The sequence below is a fragment of the Poromitra crassiceps genome (assembly GCF_964638095.1).
Source record: "Poromitra crassiceps genome assembly, chromosome: 2".
Classification (NCBI taxonomy): domain Eukaryota; kingdom Metazoa; phylum Chordata; class Actinopteri; order Beryciformes; family Melamphaidae; genus Poromitra; species Poromitra crassiceps.
Genome location: NC_139624.1, coordinates 82,588,360 through 82,605,727, shown reverse-complemented (window position 1 = coordinate 82,605,727; position 17,368 = coordinate 82,588,360). Strand labels below are relative to the sequence as shown.

At 45.1% G+C, this 17,368-nt stretch overlaps 1 protein-coding gene across 2 annotated transcripts; it reads right to left on the bottom strand.

Annotated features, from left to right (window-relative positions):
- Positions 1 to 3,644: 3,644 nt before the first annotated feature.
- On the bottom strand, positions 3,645 to 16,716 carry spice1 (spindle and centriole associated protein 1). Of its 2 annotated transcripts, XM_083652566.1 has the most exons (18): positions 16,608 to 16,716; positions 16,235 to 16,318; positions 16,093 to 16,140; positions 15,487 to 15,627; positions 15,098 to 15,200; positions 14,512 to 14,630; positions 14,247 to 14,335; positions 13,948 to 14,090; positions 13,627 to 13,755; positions 11,557 to 11,846; positions 10,955 to 11,086; positions 10,385 to 10,514; positions 9,980 to 10,147; positions 7,183 to 7,625; positions 6,478 to 6,664; positions 6,321 to 6,399; positions 3,990 to 4,053; positions 3,645 to 3,863 (listed from the first exon to the last, which is right to left on the bottom strand). In XM_083652566.1, the coding sequence occupies exons 2-18, from the start codon at positions 16,316 to 16,318 to the stop codon at positions 3,807 to 3,809; spliced, it is 2,406 nt and encodes an 801-aa protein (XP_083508692.1). In that variant the 5' UTR covers positions 16,608 to 16,716; the 3' UTR covers positions 3,645 to 3,806. The 2 variants fall into 2 exon arrangements, with proteins under 2 accessions (XP_083508692.1, XP_083508693.1); XM_083652567.1 differs by lacking the exon at positions 9,980 to 10,147.
- Positions 16,717 to 17,368: the final 652 nt, after the last annotated feature.

Sequence of the window (17,368 nt, the reverse complement as noted above, 5' to 3'; positions counted from 1 at the left end):
CAGGGCAGAGAGGGATGGAGAAGGTGCAGTGCAGAGGACGAGGGAGGGAGTGGTAAACTCAAACAGAGTTTTATAGTATTTTATTATCAGTTACATTAGACATTCATGGTGGCTGTTTAGTGTTTACCTGCTGCAGCTTTTCTCCCTGTTGAATAGCTCCAGGGTGCCATCTGCTGCCTTCAGGCTGCTCTGCACTTTCTTTTTATCTCCACCATGGTGGAGCCTGCAGGCTCTCTCTCTACTCATCCGCTGCCTGCTGGAGCTGGGAAACAGCAGAGGATGAGTTTGAGTGCGCTTGCAGGGAGAGTCTGGTAAGCGAGACTCTAGAGTGTGCTAGTAAGATAAGATAAAATACATACTTTACTGAAGCACTAAAAGACAGACAGCAAATAAACATACATAGGCCTATAAGAATAAAATACAATGATACAGCGTAATTCATCATAAAATAGTTAATTTTAGCTATAAAGAATTCCCACTATGTGAGCAGCTTTACAAAATGTACAGACAGTAGGCTAGTAGCAGATCTGGAGCGGCGCAGTGGCGGTGTCGGTGTGTGATTTCGGGTCGGCTACAACAAGATCGGTCGGGCACGTGTTATTATGGAACCCACCGCGGTTTTGGGCAGACCACGCCCTGTGTCCGCCTACGCAGCAGTCAAACGCCGGGATTGGCCAGGAGCGAGGCTTTGTTCCCTTTTGACAGCTCGAATCTCCCACACCGAACACACTGCGACTGCGCCCAGCCCAGCGATTTCATTAACCAACTTAAAGGAACACTCCGCCCATTTTCAACCAGCTTTGTATCATTAGAACATCAGTAGTATATCAGAAAACTGTAAACTGTTTTGAAGTCTGTCATTTAATTTGACAGTTATTGAGTGTTAAAGTGTGGACCAGTGACATCACTGGTCCACACTAACTCAAATTAATAACTCATTAACTCAAATCAACTCTCAATAACTGTCAAACTAGATGAATGACTTTAGTTTGACAGTTATTGAGAGTTAATTTGAGTTAATGAGTTATTAATTTGAGTTAGTGTGGACCAGTGATGTCACTGGTCCACACTTTAACTCATTCATGGCCAGTTTAGGACTGCCAATATTTAGCACAGGCCAAAGATTTTCATAATTGTTGGTCATCTTTCAAGACCCACAGTAAATTATCTATTAGCACCAAAGTGATTTGCAATAGCTCAAAATGAAGATGTACGTCTCTGGGTTCACCAGGAAAAAAAAAGTTAGCTTTTAGCATGTTCTGTACTCTACTTATAGCCCTTTATATACACCCTGTTTTCACCAAAAAGGTCTCTCTGACAAGATAAATTGCAGATATTGGCATTTTTCTAAATCACACAATCTCAGCCAGAACTCGCTCTCAATTCTTTTATTTTGAACTGTATTGACATCAGACATGTAAATATTATTCGTTATGATGAAAAAAAAAATATATATATATATATATATATACATGATGTGCTTTTTTTACATTCAACAATACAGTTTAGTGTGAGTGAGTGTGATCATAGAATAGAATGCAGAGATCAGTGTAGTCTCTCTCTCTCACACACACACACACACACACACACACACACACACACTCCTTACCGCGAGATCATCCGGGTCCTGTCGCATTGGAGTCAGTCCAGTCTTCCTCGCCAGGAAAGTGGCTGTGCTGCTCTGCTGCTTGACTCTGTGTGAAAGCCATTTCTGTGGCGAGGCTGCAGCTGTTCTCCTCCTCCACACAGTTGTGACTCCGTCTCGTCTCTTTCGGGCTGGCACATAGGAACGGGGTCCAGGGACCAGGATCGATCATGTTGGTCGCGGGTTTGACTACCGCGGTTTCGATGTCCGCTGCCCTGCAGCAAGCCGATCAGCTCTGCAGCGCGCCGAGGGGCATTTCAATGGCGTTTCTCCTCTGCAACAAGGAAGCGCGTTTCTCCTCCTTTCCTCCTTCTTCCTAATTTCAAACAACAGCTGCGGTATGTGTTTGATAACGTGCTGTCGGCTTGACTTTGAGGTTAGGGACCTGAAACTATGTCACAGGCTGGGTAAGTGTTTGAACTATGCGCTGCACTCATAAAAACAAAAACACGTCAAACACGTCTTTGGCGTGGATGGCTATTTCTGATAACACGTCAAAGACGTCTTTGGCGGTGAATGAGTTAACACTCGATAACTGTCAAATTAAATGACAGACTTCAAAACAGTTTACAGTTTTCTGATATACTACTGATGTTCTAATGATACAAAGCTGGTTGAAAATTGGCGGAGTGTTCCTTTAATTACTCTTGATAGCGGACATTGAAATCAATCGCATACGTTGCTTAGTTTAATAGGCTATATGAACGCTAATGTGGCCTCATTTGATCAATACCCTCGACCATGCAACCAATAGTATTAGTCTTATTTATTTGAGTAATTATGCTACCCAACTTGTAGTGATCCCCACCCCTGTATTCAAACATGAGTGGAATTATCGCCATAAAGGGGGGGGTGTGTGTGTATATATATATATTGGGCAGTGGACCGATGACCTTCTGGTCACAAGCTCGCTTCTCTAACCATTGGGCCACCAATCCCCGGGACCGGCAGGATAAATCTGGGTGGGGAAAGTGAAAAGGCAGCGCTTGCCCCTCCCTCATTACCACCACTGAGCAAGGCCCTTAACCCCAACCGCTCCAGTGGAGCTGCTCAGTGGCCAACAGATCAGACTGTGGTTGTACTGGTCAGCTTCCAGGTATGAATGTGTGTGTGAATGTGAACAGGGCACTCCTGAAAAAGAGAGCATTGCTCTCAGTGAGACTCCCCCTGTATAAAAAAAATATATATATATATACAGTATATGTGTGTGTGTATATATATATATATATATGTATATATATATATATAAATAAAATGTAAGTTGCCATATATGTATGGCAACTCGTATCAGGCCAATAAAGTACATTTGAACTGAACTGTGCCTACCTGAGGGAGAAATGGCATGACAGATAGAGAGAGATACAGCCAGGGACGATGGAAGGGGAAGAAAAGACAAAAAAAAAGAGAGAACAAAACTTAAAGAGATGAGAGAAACAGAGGAAAACGTGTGTGTGTGTGACAGAGTGTGGTTGTGCGCAATTTCCCTCTCTCTGAAACACACAACTCTGTCAAACACAAACATACTGAAGCAGGATCAAGTGATCAAAAAACATGCTTCAAAGGCAATGGAAATTTCCATTGGAAACAGATTAACTGAACCAAACCACAGCCATAGAAACAAAAAGTGAGACAGACAGACAGAAAGACAGTCTGTCCTCACTCAGTTTGGACCTTGATGAGGGATTTGATGCTTCTGAAGTTGAGTCCAGACTGCCGCTATGTCTTGCTTGGCCTCTGGCCCTCTTGGTCTGGAGACTGCACCTCAACCGACGACCACATGGCTCACTCAGTGTATTTTTGCAAGATATAAAATACAAACACCGCCCCCCCCCCCCCCCCCCCAAGATTCTGTAAGGAAACAATTAACTTGATTGGAGACCCACTTAACATTGGACAATAATTGTCTAGTAAAAGCCTTAAAGGAGAACTTCACCAAAAAACAAGGCAGATTTATTTTGCATATCTCACACATATTCCATAAACTGTAAACCAGGGGTGCTTATGCATGAATGTAGTTAGGGAGAGAAAAAAAAAAAAAAGCTTGTTTATAGAAGTCAACACATTTAATTAATCAATTTAATAATGCATAGATAAAAACATTATAAGACAAATAGTTTGTAACATCCAAGTTTCCCAGGTTGAATCATCATTTCTCTTCATGTCATCTCACATGAGTGGACAAGGCGAACCATCCATCTCGTTCTCTCAGCTTGTCCGCCTGTTGGGGAGAGAAGGGATGTGTTCATTTAGACCCAAGTGTGAACAGCACAAATAAATATGAGTGCATCTATACTGTGTGTGTGTGTGTGTGTGTGTGTGTGTGTGTGTGTGTGCGTGTGTGTACCTGTGTCTTGCCATCCCTGGTTTCTCCTCCAAGGCTTGGTGAAGACCTGTCATCACTAGTAGATCTGCAGCACAATAAGCATCACAAGAGTCAGCACAGAAAGTATTCCCTATAGCAGGGGTGGCCAAACTTTTTTGGTTGTGGGCCGCATACAGAAAAATATAAGGAGTCGCGGGCCAAACAATATTAAGCGCGGCAGTTTTCGCGGCAAAAAAATTGGACCAGAAAACCCTTGTGCCATCAAAAATTGAATTTCTACCTAAATAAATATATGACACATAGTTTATTGATGCACTCACCTATTACAATGGGTATTTCTGTATGTTATCAAATTTTCTTTTCCTGTGCCAACAGGTTAAGACAGAGATAATTTAACATAACATTAGTATTAAACATTAATTCATTTTTTTTTTTTAATAAATAGACCATGTCAGGGTGCCCAAGTATAACCCATTTTCAATGGTTTTAAATTGAAAAAACGAAATGGGGGAATCCATTTTTTTGTTTTTGTTTTTCAGTTTCTTTTTCTTAATGTTTTTGTTTTTCCGTTTTTTCCCCCGTTTTCGTTTTCGTTTTCCGTTTTAAACTTTGAAACAGAAAAACGGAAAAACGTTTTTAGCAAAAAAAATTTTTTTTTCTAAATTCATGGCGGGCCACTTAACACGTTCACTGCCGTTGACGAGTCAACTCGTCAAGCAGAAACCAACGGTTGACTGCCAATGATGAGTCAACTCGTCAAAAAAAAAAAAAAAAAAAATTTGACGGTGGGACGTGGATCAAACCCTTTTACGTCTCCTATAAAAATATGGGAACCACCGAACGTGTACAACCCATTCCACCGACCCACTAAGTGGCGACAGTGCTCTCCAGACTAGAGAAAACGAGCCAAAACTGCAGGGAAAAGCGTGAGGAAACCATTCTCATACTGTAGAATGGTTTGGCGAAAACGCTTTCGCGCTGGCGCACAACGGTGGCGCACAACGGTGGGGGGTTCCAAAAATAGACTGGGTGCAACACACTTTGAAACACGCAGCATAAAGCCCAGAATCGCAAAAGCTTCATCAAAGCTCTCAACCGAAACCCCAAGAAACGAGCGAGCCCCATCCAGGCTCGCCCGACGAGGGGCTGCCAGGCAGCAGACAGGCAGCAGAAATTTTGCTTGTGACACACCCGCTGCAGAGCCAAGGAGGGAGGAGGAGAACGCCCACGGAGGGAGGAGTTTGAAGGAGAGGGGGGTGCGGGTGCTGTTATGGAGGAAAATACTGTTCAGAACAAATTGTTTAGATGTCTGATGTCTTTGATGCCAAAAATAAATGGTTAAAGTGACTGTTCTATCGAATTTCACAAAAAGGCATTTTTCTCACCTTTCATTTTCAGACGCTGAAACCATGCTGTATTCAACTGCTAATGCCTACATAACTACTAACTCTACAAACTAACTCTTTTAGACAGAGAAAGCACACATTCTATTAGTTCTTTTGAGATATTTTGTGTTCACAAAATCCTAGCAGAAAATAATCCTCGGCTCTTGAAAGATGAGCCAGAATCCTCAAAAAAAAACCTTGGCAGAAGCTACCTACAGTAAAAAAAAAACTGTTGGCAGTGAATGTGTTAAAAACGGCCAGCGGGCCGCAGTTGGCCCGCGGGCCGTAGTTTGGCCACCCCTGCCCTATCGTGTATCTGATACAAATGCAATCTGGGAACCCAGAGTCTATTTCGGCACGTAAATAGAATCTGGGACAACCGTACCTTTTTTTGAGGCTTCCTGTACAGCGTGGATCTTCCTCCCGGGACTTCCACTTCTGCGCAGCGGTGCCTTTTAAAAACATACATTGCGTCGCTTTTATTTTGAATGCTTAATGTCAAAATTCTTATATATTCACTAGCGTTCGGGACCGGAACTCTTATATTGGCCGGTACAACAACAGAGCGGCACTGCGCGGAGGCGGAAGTCCCGGGCGGAAGATTCGTGCTGTACAGGAAGCCTCAAAAAAAGGTACTGCTGTCCCAGAGTCTATTTACATGCCGAAATAGACTCTGGCTTCCCAGATTGATACAAATGTAACAGTACTCTCCTGACCCTGCAGTTTAGTGATGTACTATGAGAAAAATGGCAAAATGTTACATGACACGATCAACCAATGTCAAAATGTCTAGTCAAGTCATTCTTTTTTCACTTCTGTATCATATTTTTTTCCAATCTCTGCTGTTTAAAACCTGAGATAGGGTGTTATTCAATGTCAGTATACTGCAAAAATCCAGCTGATTAGGAGGCATGACATTCCCTGGCCTTACCAGAAAATGCCCCCCGCTGCCATGTGAGCTACTCACCGTCTCCCAACACCCATAGCCTGTGACAAGGAGCCCTGTGCAGGCAGCAACATGGACGCCTCTGGGGTCCCTCCTCCCCCTGAGAACGACATGATGAAATGATTTGTAACAGTCACAGGCAATCAGACAGAGACACGCACAGCTGACACCAGCGTACCTGCTGTGTGTGGGCTGAAGGCAGAGGGAGGTATGGGGGAGACGGAGGGCGAAACCCTGGCTGAAGCGCTCAGTTTCTGCTGCTCGATCAGCTCCAGTAGTCTGCTTCTGGCTGCTACACTCTGCCTGTTCAGCTCCAGGAGGCGCTGTTCCACACTGTTAACACTGGGGGTGTTGTGCATTGCAGCCTGGGCCAGAAGACAAAGACACAAGTCCTGAGTTACGTGTAATTTATACTCTGACGTGAAAGCCCTCACCGTGCTCACCATAGGGCTATGCCGTCGCAGGTGAGTCTGCCCGGCTGGCAGCTCCCCAGAAATGGGGTTTTGGCTCAGAAGGAAAGATGTGAAGTGCAAGAAGAAAGGATCTTAGGGTCAGCTGTAGGGAGCGGTAGGGAGACGGGCCTACCACTGTCCTGCCACCTGGAGATGTTCTGGGATCAAAGGGATGAAACATCTGTGAAGAGTGGCTACCAGCTGACGACAGCTGGACCGGTGGCACCGGCGGAAGTGCGATAGGGAGCAATGCCCTGCAGATAGCTAATACCTGTGTTTCCATCAAACATGATGTATGTATGTACAGTATGTATGTATGTATGTATGTATGTATGTATGTATGTATGTATGTATGTATGTGGGCTGGTCATGTTGAGTGCATGACACAGAAATAATCATCAAACAGCTAATCAATATAAGTGCCATCTCACCTGTTGAGTAAGGTGCTCTCCCTCAGCAGCTTGGGCGTGCTGGGTCCCTGGTCCCGTGCTGCTGGCCCCCGACATCCTCCTCTCTCCAACACTTTGAGGCGTGGCTCTGCCTGTGCTGCTGGAGCACGAGCCTCTCCACTCGCTGCTGCTGTGAGATGATCCTCGGACCCCTGAGCCCACAGCTTGAGCCCGGCTCAGCTGGATCATGAGCGGGTCGGCCTGTCGGCTGAACTGAGCCATCTCAGTCAGGACGGCTTCTTCAGAGAGCTGTGAGCTCAGAGGGTCAAAGGTCAGGGAAAGGGAGGAGGTGGAGGGGAGGCTGGCGAGAGGCAGGCTGGAGAGGCTGGAGAGGCTCACGGCTGGGCTGTGGGCTTGGATGTCCTCACGGTAACGCATGGTGTCAAAAGTAGGGAGCCCCTGGTTCAGCGGTACAGGACGAGACACTGGTGAAGAGGGGGAAAACGCATGGTGTCAAATGAATGTCTAGTATTGTATTGCCTACATTAAACAAATGTTAAAAACTGTCAGATTGCATCGTATCGTACCAAATCGAATCACGCTAAACTGTTCCGTATGAAAGTGTATCGTCCCTGAATCGCATCGTAGCCCGTGTATCTTATATTCCTGTGTAATTGAGTCTACTCAGTCAGTCTGTTGTGCTTCCTCTTCACCAGTGTTTTGCCCTGTACCGCTGAACCAGGGCCTCCCTCCTCTTGACACTAGGGGTGTCACGATACGTGTATTCGTCCCATGACGTCACGGCATGGTTCGGTGCATGTAGCTAGCTATACGACGAATATGTCAATACACACGTAATTACGTTTGTCAGAATTGTCAATATCCAAATCATCTTGCGTTTATGAACATCAGAACACATCAACAACTCACCTTACTGTAGCACCAGGCTAAATTTAGTGCATTCAACTTTCGGAAGCCTTTGCCCTCAACAAAGCTGAGTGGAAGCGTCTTGTGCAGTCATTCATTGCAATATATTGGGGCGGCATTAGCTCAGGAGGTAGAGATGTCGCCTGGGAATCGGAAGGTTCCCGGTTCGAGGCTTCGGTGTGTGAATGGGTGAATGTGAGGTATTCATGTAAAAGCTAACTTTGGGTAGTCGATAGACTATATAAAATGTGCTCTATAAATACAGTCCATTTACCATTTAATTTATTACCTTGTGTGGCTAACACGTGCAATGCTAAAGCTCTGCTGTCCTTCCTTGTGTCCACATATCTGTGCTGAATGTCGGTTGAGTGGGTAATGTTCTATGCCAGTTTTATCTGACACAGCCTACATACAACCATATTTACTGGATCAAATACTGCCAAACTGCGCTGGTTTTATGAGATGCCATCTCCCTTCCGCTCCTTTGACTACGCCTAGCAGGCGTCTGACTCCCTTTGTTCACACCTGGCACGTAACATAAGCAGAACTGAAGTTGAGCTCACGCTGAAGTTGAGCTCACGCTTAACCGGTCACACCAGAAGCCATCTCTTTTCCTCAGTGCCTCGCACGGTGCGCCTTGAACCTGCCCACAACTTCCATTGAATTCATGCGGCATGAGCGTGCCTTGAGCATGCGTTGGGCAAGGCACGCGCGCGGCTGGTGTGAACGGCTTCGCCTGTTAACAAGGACGCCAAAATGAAACTTGTGGATTCAGCATAGTTTGAGCTTAGGTTGAGTGTTGCTTCGGCGTATAGTGTGAGCGTGCCGTTAGAGGAGGGGGACTGTAGTGGCTGGTGGCTGGTAAAGACGCAACAGTCCCCACCCGCATTGTTATTATGATCATTTAATTATTAGTTTAACCGACTAGTATTTTGTGCCGACGAGCGAGGGTAGTGAATGTTTACCGACTAGTTGCCTGCATCCCCATGCAGTCGTAGAGCCAGCCCTACATAAAAATATAACCTAATGGAAGAGAGTCTATATGTTCACTGTAGTGTGCTGGTTTAATACACTACAGGGCCGTGCTGTTAGTGTACTGGTTTAATACACTACAGGGCCGTGCTGTACCAATTTATGACACTAGGTGGAGGACTAGTACTGTATTTTCAAAATAAATGCCACAGGTTCAAAATAAATAAAAACAAATTAACCTTATGCTTTTGGGATTTCTTTGTTGCTCCCCCCCCCGTTGTACCGTGACCCCGAAACCAAGGTAGGTACCGAACCGTGACTTTTGTGTACCGTGACACCCCTACTTGCCTACTGTTTTGTCCTGTATGGCTGAACCAGGGGCTCTCTTCATTTTACATTATATAAAAAAAGCCAATTCTATAAAAGTGGCGTCGCTTACCTTCAAATAGATATATTTCATAAAAGACCAGGGAATCCCAAGTATTGTGGCATGGGCGGGAAATGGAAGACTAAGCTATTACTGTCCTTTTCCAACAGACACAGACAAAAAAAGACTTGCTGTATAAGTGTACAGCAAACTGTAAACTGTAGACACTGTAATCTGTGTCTGCGTTGTCAGACATGTTGTTTGTTTAGCTGGCAAGTCGAAGCAACGTTACACTACATTACATTACCCAAAGGTCAATGCGTGAGACTCGAGTCTCTGAGTCACACGTTACGTGTGCAGATGCAGCAAAGCTTCAGTGACAGTGAACCATCCGGCCATGGACACATTTAGTTCGATGCAGGGGTCCATGTATCGATGTAATGTTAGTCGTATCTTTACCGTTACAACCAATTTCTAATTTGGATCGGTGAATCGTTACACCCCTAGAAGATATGACTGCACTGCAATCAGAAAAAAAACAGAATAGAAACAGGGAGATAAGGTGTTATGTACCAGGGCTGTGTTGCCAGTTGTCTTCTTGTCGAGGGGGGGAGAGTAGGACAGCAGGAGCAACAGGGGCTTGTGTCCGCTCAGCTTGTGTATCTCGCTCAGCAAAGGGTTCAGTCTGACACGCTGTGCCAGACACAAGTTGTGTCTTGTAAGCCCATGGAGGTTGAGCACCTAGAGTGCACGACAATTAAATCAATCAAAGGCAAACCAATTTTATGCCCAATTTACCACATAAATATGTCATGCACACAAAGACAGACAGACAGACAGACAGACAGACAGACAGACAGACAGACAGACAGACAGACAAACAGACAGACAGACAGACAGACAGACACACAGACACACAGACAGACAGACAAACAGACAGACAGACAGACAGACAGACAGACAAACAGACATATGAACCTGTAGGTCTGATGTCACAGTCTTGAGGTCCACAGTCCCTCTGTGCCCCAAGAAGTCCAAGTCCTCCCAGCGCCAACACCACTGTGTCCAACCTCTGCTCCATCTCAGCCGTCCGCTGCTGCAGCCCTGCCTGGGAGGAACCACAACAGCCACACACCAAAGTAAAGCATGTGGCTTCAAACAATTCAAACTAGTAGCTTCATATAATGTGGTCATAGTGTAAGATGGATGGCAACATAAAGCTTTAAATTCCTCCTACAGGCACCTACACTCAGTCTAGCAAAAATAACAGATAACACGCTAACGAGCTAGAAAATGGCGTTCGTGAGGTCACAGTGACCTTGAACTTTGACCACCAAAATCTAATCAGTTCATCTTTGAATCCAAATGGATGTTTGAGCCAAATTTGTCGAAATTCCGTCCAGGCGTTCCTGAGATATCGCATTAATGAACATGGGACGGACGGACAACCCAAAACCATAATGCCTCTGGCTCGGCTATCGCCGACGGAGGCATAAAAATAAAAGTACCGCAGTCCATACTAAGCTTGTGTGTTATGTTGAGTCTCACCTGCAGGGTGGCGCTCTCCTCTCTCAGGGCCATGGTCTCAGCAGTGAGGGCATCGATCAGCCCCCGCTGCTCTTTCACCTCCTCCTCCAGTCTCCTCCTCTCCTGAGCCTCCAGCTGTGTCTTGTCCTCCCTCTAACACATAGGGAGCAGAAACAGAAAGTGAGCCAAGTCAAACACATGTCACAACACTTGGGATGCACCGGCACCAAAACCAGTATCAGTATCAGATATCGAGATGATCCCAGGCTAAAACAGTATCACATCATTTTTTATCTCATACCAAAAGTCAAAGTCCTGTTTATTTGTATAAATCCTGTCAATACAACAAATAAAAAATGATACTCCACAACCTTAGATCCTCAATCAGAACAAGGAAAAACACCCCACCAAAACTTAATTAGGAAAATTAACTGAAGAAACCTTGGGAAGCATCACACAGAGAGGGATACCCATTCCAGGACAGTTAAAATGTTAAAGTTAAAATAGTAAAATGTCAGAAATCAAAGCCAACTGATTTATGCTTTGTGTACAGATAGAGGGATGCTGGATGTATGTGTACATATCTGTGTAGGAATGCGTGTTTACATGGATCAATACTGCACCTGTCTGAGTAGATGCACTAAGCGTCCTAGAGTGGAGACCAAGGCAACAGAGAATCCAGTGAGGCCTTGTGTTTTGTGCTGCTGTGGAGCGCGGGGTGATGATGTGGCTGCTGTTTCTGGACTCAGGGCATCACACTCAGCCTCCACCTGGCCCAACATGGCCGCCAACAGCCCCAGACTGGACTGGTCCCCACTGAGAGCGCTGACTGCCGAGCCATCCAGCCCCCAACTCTGAGAAACACCGTCTGCATGCGCCTTCCTGCTCCTGCTGGGGCGACTAGTGTTCCTGCCTGGAAAACACACATATACATAGATACGAAAATATATACCGCTACATCTTTATTTGTTGGTGATTATTGCTGAATTAACCGTTCATATAAAGTTAAAGTTTCTTCTAAGCAGTGATTCCCAAAGTGTGGGCCGCTGCCCACCAGTAGCTCATGGAGATAGTGGTCTGCCAACACACTCGATTTTCACAGGCAATGAAATGGCTGTAACAGGCTCATTTTTAAAGCTAGTGAACATTCTGGTATCATATGAAACTAGAAGAGCTAAGGCATCCATTTGTACCAAGCATGGCATGCTATCTTGTCGGGAAGGGAGCTAAATAATGCTCTGAAAGGTAGGCTACATTTTGGCGAGGGACAGACTATTTCAAGGGGCTCCCTTGACCTTTCAGCGCAGGATATCAGAATGAAAATGACCTCAATAGAGACCCACAAGTCTCCCCTTTACAAATAAGGTAGCATTTTTCACAGCCTAAATAAATAAATAAAGCCTTAATTGCATTAATAGCTTGTGGATTGATCCCCCCCCCCCCTGTTGTTGCTCATCAGTTTGTCTCAACAAATGTGTTATGCACACATTTCTTTCTAATGAGTATTGGCAATCTGGCTTTGGGTATTTTGCCTCAATTTCTCTATGTGGATGCCCATGTTCACATGCTCTGTTAACTCATTGAGTGCCAGCCACTTTTGGAGAACGGACGCTCCCAGTGCCAGTTTCAGAGCGTTTTCAGTGATTTCTCGAGGCCCACAGAATATTGTGTGATATTACTATGTAAACACCGAACACGCACAAAGAACGATGAGACTCTCTTCTATCATCTGCAAAAAAAAGTTTATTGATACCATTTTCCGTTCTTTAGTTATGAGCCGGAGAAGATAGGCTGTTTTGATCAAAAAGACAGGTTTCAAATTATAAGCTGAGATATTCAGCCTTTTGTGAAATGAAGCATTTCAAGCACATTCACTGACTCTAGCTAATATTTTCTGATGTAGTGACGTGGTGTAGTTGTGTGGTGCCTGCGTGCCCCACCCCCCTCTCCCCCCCTCAGCTGCAAACTCCTCCCCACACTAACACACAGCCTACACGCACCCAGTCTATTTTCGGAGCGCTCAGTTTTTGTGCGCCGGGCGGCTCCCAGCGCGACACGGAAATGCCAAACCGGACTGCAGGGAAAGGTTTGGCCCTTCGGCGTCGGGTGCTGCCTTTCTGGCGGGTAATCGTGTGGAGAAACTATATGCAGACGGACAGACAGAGGCAGAGGAGCTCAGTTGTGGGCGCGGATTGACTGATGTTCGCAGCCAACGTCAGCTGCAGACAGAGCAATCTATATGGCTCTGGCTGCAGCATGCATCGGTTTCTCTTTGATCACGGCTTTTTCCTGCTGTTTTCCGGACCTTTCTGTAATCTGGAGAGCACTGTCGCCACCTAATGAGTCCGTAAAATAGGTTATACACCTTCAATAGCTCCCATATTTGTACAGGAGATGCCTGAGGCTTTGATCCACGTCCCACCGTCAAAAAACGCAATTGACGAACATACTCGTCCTTGGCACTCTACGTTACTAAACGAAATGACGAACATACTCGTCCATGGCACTCAATGAGTTAATGAAATAAAAAATATATAATGTTATAGGGAAATACTTCATCTTAGTCTCACGTGTATAGGCCCTGGAAGATTTTCACGTTTTACGTTTGGAAACCCCTGTTATAGAGTCATTCATTTTTGAGAAACAGGGCCCTTCTTGATACTATCTGACTGGTCGAGGGTGGTCTCAGGTACCTGACTGGTTGAGGGTCTCAGGGTTCAGAACCTGAGTAACCAGGGTTGAACGCTCCTCCGAGTCCTTTCCTTCTTCTGATTGGCTCTGTCTGGATCGTAGACGCTGAACTGCCACTGTGGCATTGAGAGCTACAGATGGAAATAAACAAAGGAGGGACAAGTGTGTGTGTAGAGTAGGAGCTAATATCAAAGAGAATTGACAAAATATATTTTTTCCCTTGTGGACTGTTGTGGTGGCTAAATATAAAAAAATGAATGAAAGACTTTTCCTCCTAGTCCAACACACTATGAGAGTGCATGTATGAGTCCCTCCACTCCTACCTGCTTGGTCTGGTGCTCTGCCTGATGTGCAGGGGGTCACAGGAACACCATCTCTTTCTCCCTGGAGCCTGGAGTTGGGACGGACCCTCTGCTGTTGTACTCCTCTGCCCCGTGCTTTTACCTTCATCTTCCGTAAATTGGCCCTACAAAAGAAACCTAAGGTGAGCTATAGAGTCATAACAGCAGGGATTTACACTTCAGTAGTAATAATCAATAAAAGCTCCTATTTTACTAGAAACATGTCTCAAATTGATGTGATGGCATATATTAAGCAGTTGGTGTTTTGCAGGCATTACTACCTATGTACTACATGATCATCCCAACTGGCAGTAGGACAGGTATCTTCATCACTTTGGTCTTCCTCGGAAGCTTCTATTTCATTGAGAGCCTAAAAGCAATGATTTGACATAGAGATATGTTAATACCAACCAACATTACATGCAAAAGGATGACACTTGGGAATGATGTACATTAGCATTCATTAATATCAAGCAAAAAAAAGATAAATTAACCATAATTCAGACCCTCTTTCTCTCTCTCGCTCTTATTGACACAAACACCTACCTGTTGGTCCATCATAGACTGACTGAGGAGTGACAGCTGGGTTGGAGGATCTGGTCTCTGGAACACAGGCAGCGCTGAGTCAGAGTCACAGTCTGGCGCCATGGTCACACTGGGATGCCCTGTGGAAACGCACGCACGCACACAGGAATATTTCTCATGCAACCACAGAATAGCTTTTGAGGGTCAGGAAAAATGAAAATCTCTAAAACATCTCTAAAAGACAAAAAATAATAGTGTTTATACAAATAAAAATAAACTTTGCATGACATTACACTGCTGTTCGTACGTTCAATCCCAGAACAGGCCATACATGCACGGTAACAATATGGGTACTGTACAGCTATTTAACTAACAATGCCACCAGTCCCTCCTTGAGTCCTTATCCATGTTAATGAAGTTAATCATTCTTTCCACTATTAACAGTGAAGGCAGCCTGGGCCAAAAATGTAAGCGTCAGCATGAAATAAGCCATGAATGCGAATCTACAAGCAGGGGGTGTCTTAATACTTTTGGCATATTTTCTTTATACCCACTTAGCACCATGTACTTTGCATCTACAGAACAGAGTGAATCAGTAGTTTGCTACCGGTCTGCCTGCGAGGAGCGTCTCCAAACAGGTCCTTCACCACAGCCATGGCTCTGTCTGAGCGGGCCAACACATCCTTCAGCAGGAACTGGTCTGAGAAAACCTGTAGCAGCACAACACATCAGCAGCATGACAATGGCAGCAATTCAGAGTGATAAGACTTAGCACTTACCACGGGAGGTAGGACTTGACTATGTGTATGGATATGTATTATGTACATGCTCTTATATTTTGCAATAAGTGCGTGCATGTAACATTTGTAATGTAGAGTATGGCAATTGCATAGAATGCAAATGTTCTGTATTGACTGTTTTCCTTTTCCAAACTAGCAATATCAACTAAGCATATAATGAAAGCAACAGACACATCAGCCCACATCACACACACACCTCTCTGATGATGCTGAGGCTGGCGTGGTCCAGCGGTGCAGGGCTCGCAGGGTGTTTGAGATGCCGTCTGAGGGCCTTCTCCTTCAGCTCCCACTGAGCCACAGCCTTGTTGTGGGACTTGTGAATCTCATGACGATGAGACTGGAAGGGAGGAGAAAACACTTAGTTTTCTCCTCTGTTAGCATACTCCCAGCATCTACACACGAAAACATTTGCTGTGGTGTGTAGGGGCTGTTAGCACACTTGCATAGCCTGATATCAGACTGAATTGTCAACTTGTTACACTCATTTCCATCTTCACCCAAAACTCAACTCTCAGTGGAGTGGGCGGATTCGAAGGTCTGGACCCAGGCAAATACTTGCTTAAATATTAAGTACTTAAGTGCATGTGCTATTGGTAGTAGGGTACATAGTATTAAGTGTTACTGAAGTACTGCTCTGGTATACAAACTTACACTTGACAAATCACCATTCATAGACCCCCCCCCCGCCGCATTTCATTGTTTGTCATATAATGGTGTCTTGGACCCCAGGAAGACTAGCTGTCATCTTGGCGTCAGCTAATGGGGATTCTTACAATTCTTACAATAAACAAATAAACGTTACCTGCTCCTCGGGTGTCAGCTTGTGCACAGAGAGGTCATTGACAGTGCTCTGTAACCAACAACAAATGGCTGCCATTACTTTCAAGCTTGTGGTAAAGAGAGAGGTGCATTGTTTTGTGGAGAGCGGCATCAAATGTACTCACCACCCACTCTCTTTTGGGAGCCCCTGCCTTCTTGGGGCGTGCAGGCCTTTTCCCGTGGTTGTGCCCCATCCTCACAAACGACATCTGTTCACAGAGCAAGATGAGAAAAAAGTAACGTTAACAACGACTGTTAGCTATGGAGATCACATAAGGCACGTTCAGACTGAGTAACGTTAGAATAGAAGCAGCATCGTTTTCTTTTGTAACGTGTGGCTGGCTGTACACATACTCTTGGGCTAACGTTAGAGACCCAGGCCAGACCCAAAACCCAGGGATAGACTTAGGAATAGGAGGATAGACTGCCTAAGCTCGCTAGCTAAAAGTTGCTTCGGTAACTTAGTTAAGTACGGAAACAGTAAGTTAGTTAACTTACGCTTTATGAAGTGAACACGCTGTTAGCTGTCTTCCTTCGGGTTTATTTTATGTTAGCCTGCTTTGCTGCGAGCTTTTTGTGTTGTCACTTTTTCAACAGTTGCGCGGCGCCACCCACCACTTCCTGTGCACGCATGCGCTATAACGGCGTTTCTATAGCGACCGAACAGGCCTATTCTCATTCTCTCCACTCCACACATGCGATGTATCATGACATCATCATGATGTACTCATCGCGAAAACGTATTTTTCTTTTTCTTTTTTTTGGGGTGCGAAGCCGGTTTGTCTTGCTTCCTCTCTAGACCTACAACAAACTTCTGGTGAATGCATCGTCAAGATCAATGAGAAGCCCCTGACTGCAGACTGCAGATCGGCTACTTGAGATCAATGGTCAAGATCAAGCCTCTGGCAACACCGCTAGATGGCAATGTCAACTTGCAAATTCCAATTGGCTGTACAATGTCTGTGTGTGGGGAGAGGAGTGCGGGAAGCTACGGCGTGTGACAGTGGATAACTTCCATGCTGACACCACCAACTGCAGAAAGTTGGGGTTTCCAGCATACCGGTAAGAGTCGCAAGACTGGAATTTGCGCTGAGCGAGCGTACCCCGATATGAAATAATAACTAAACTAGCCCAATAGTATGCTGCGGCTACATCAGCTAGCCACTAAGACCGGAAATGTAACGGGTTGCCTTCAAAATAAAAGTGTAAATTGTCACGGAAGAGTATGGTTTATTAAAAGAGAACAGCGTCATGTTTGA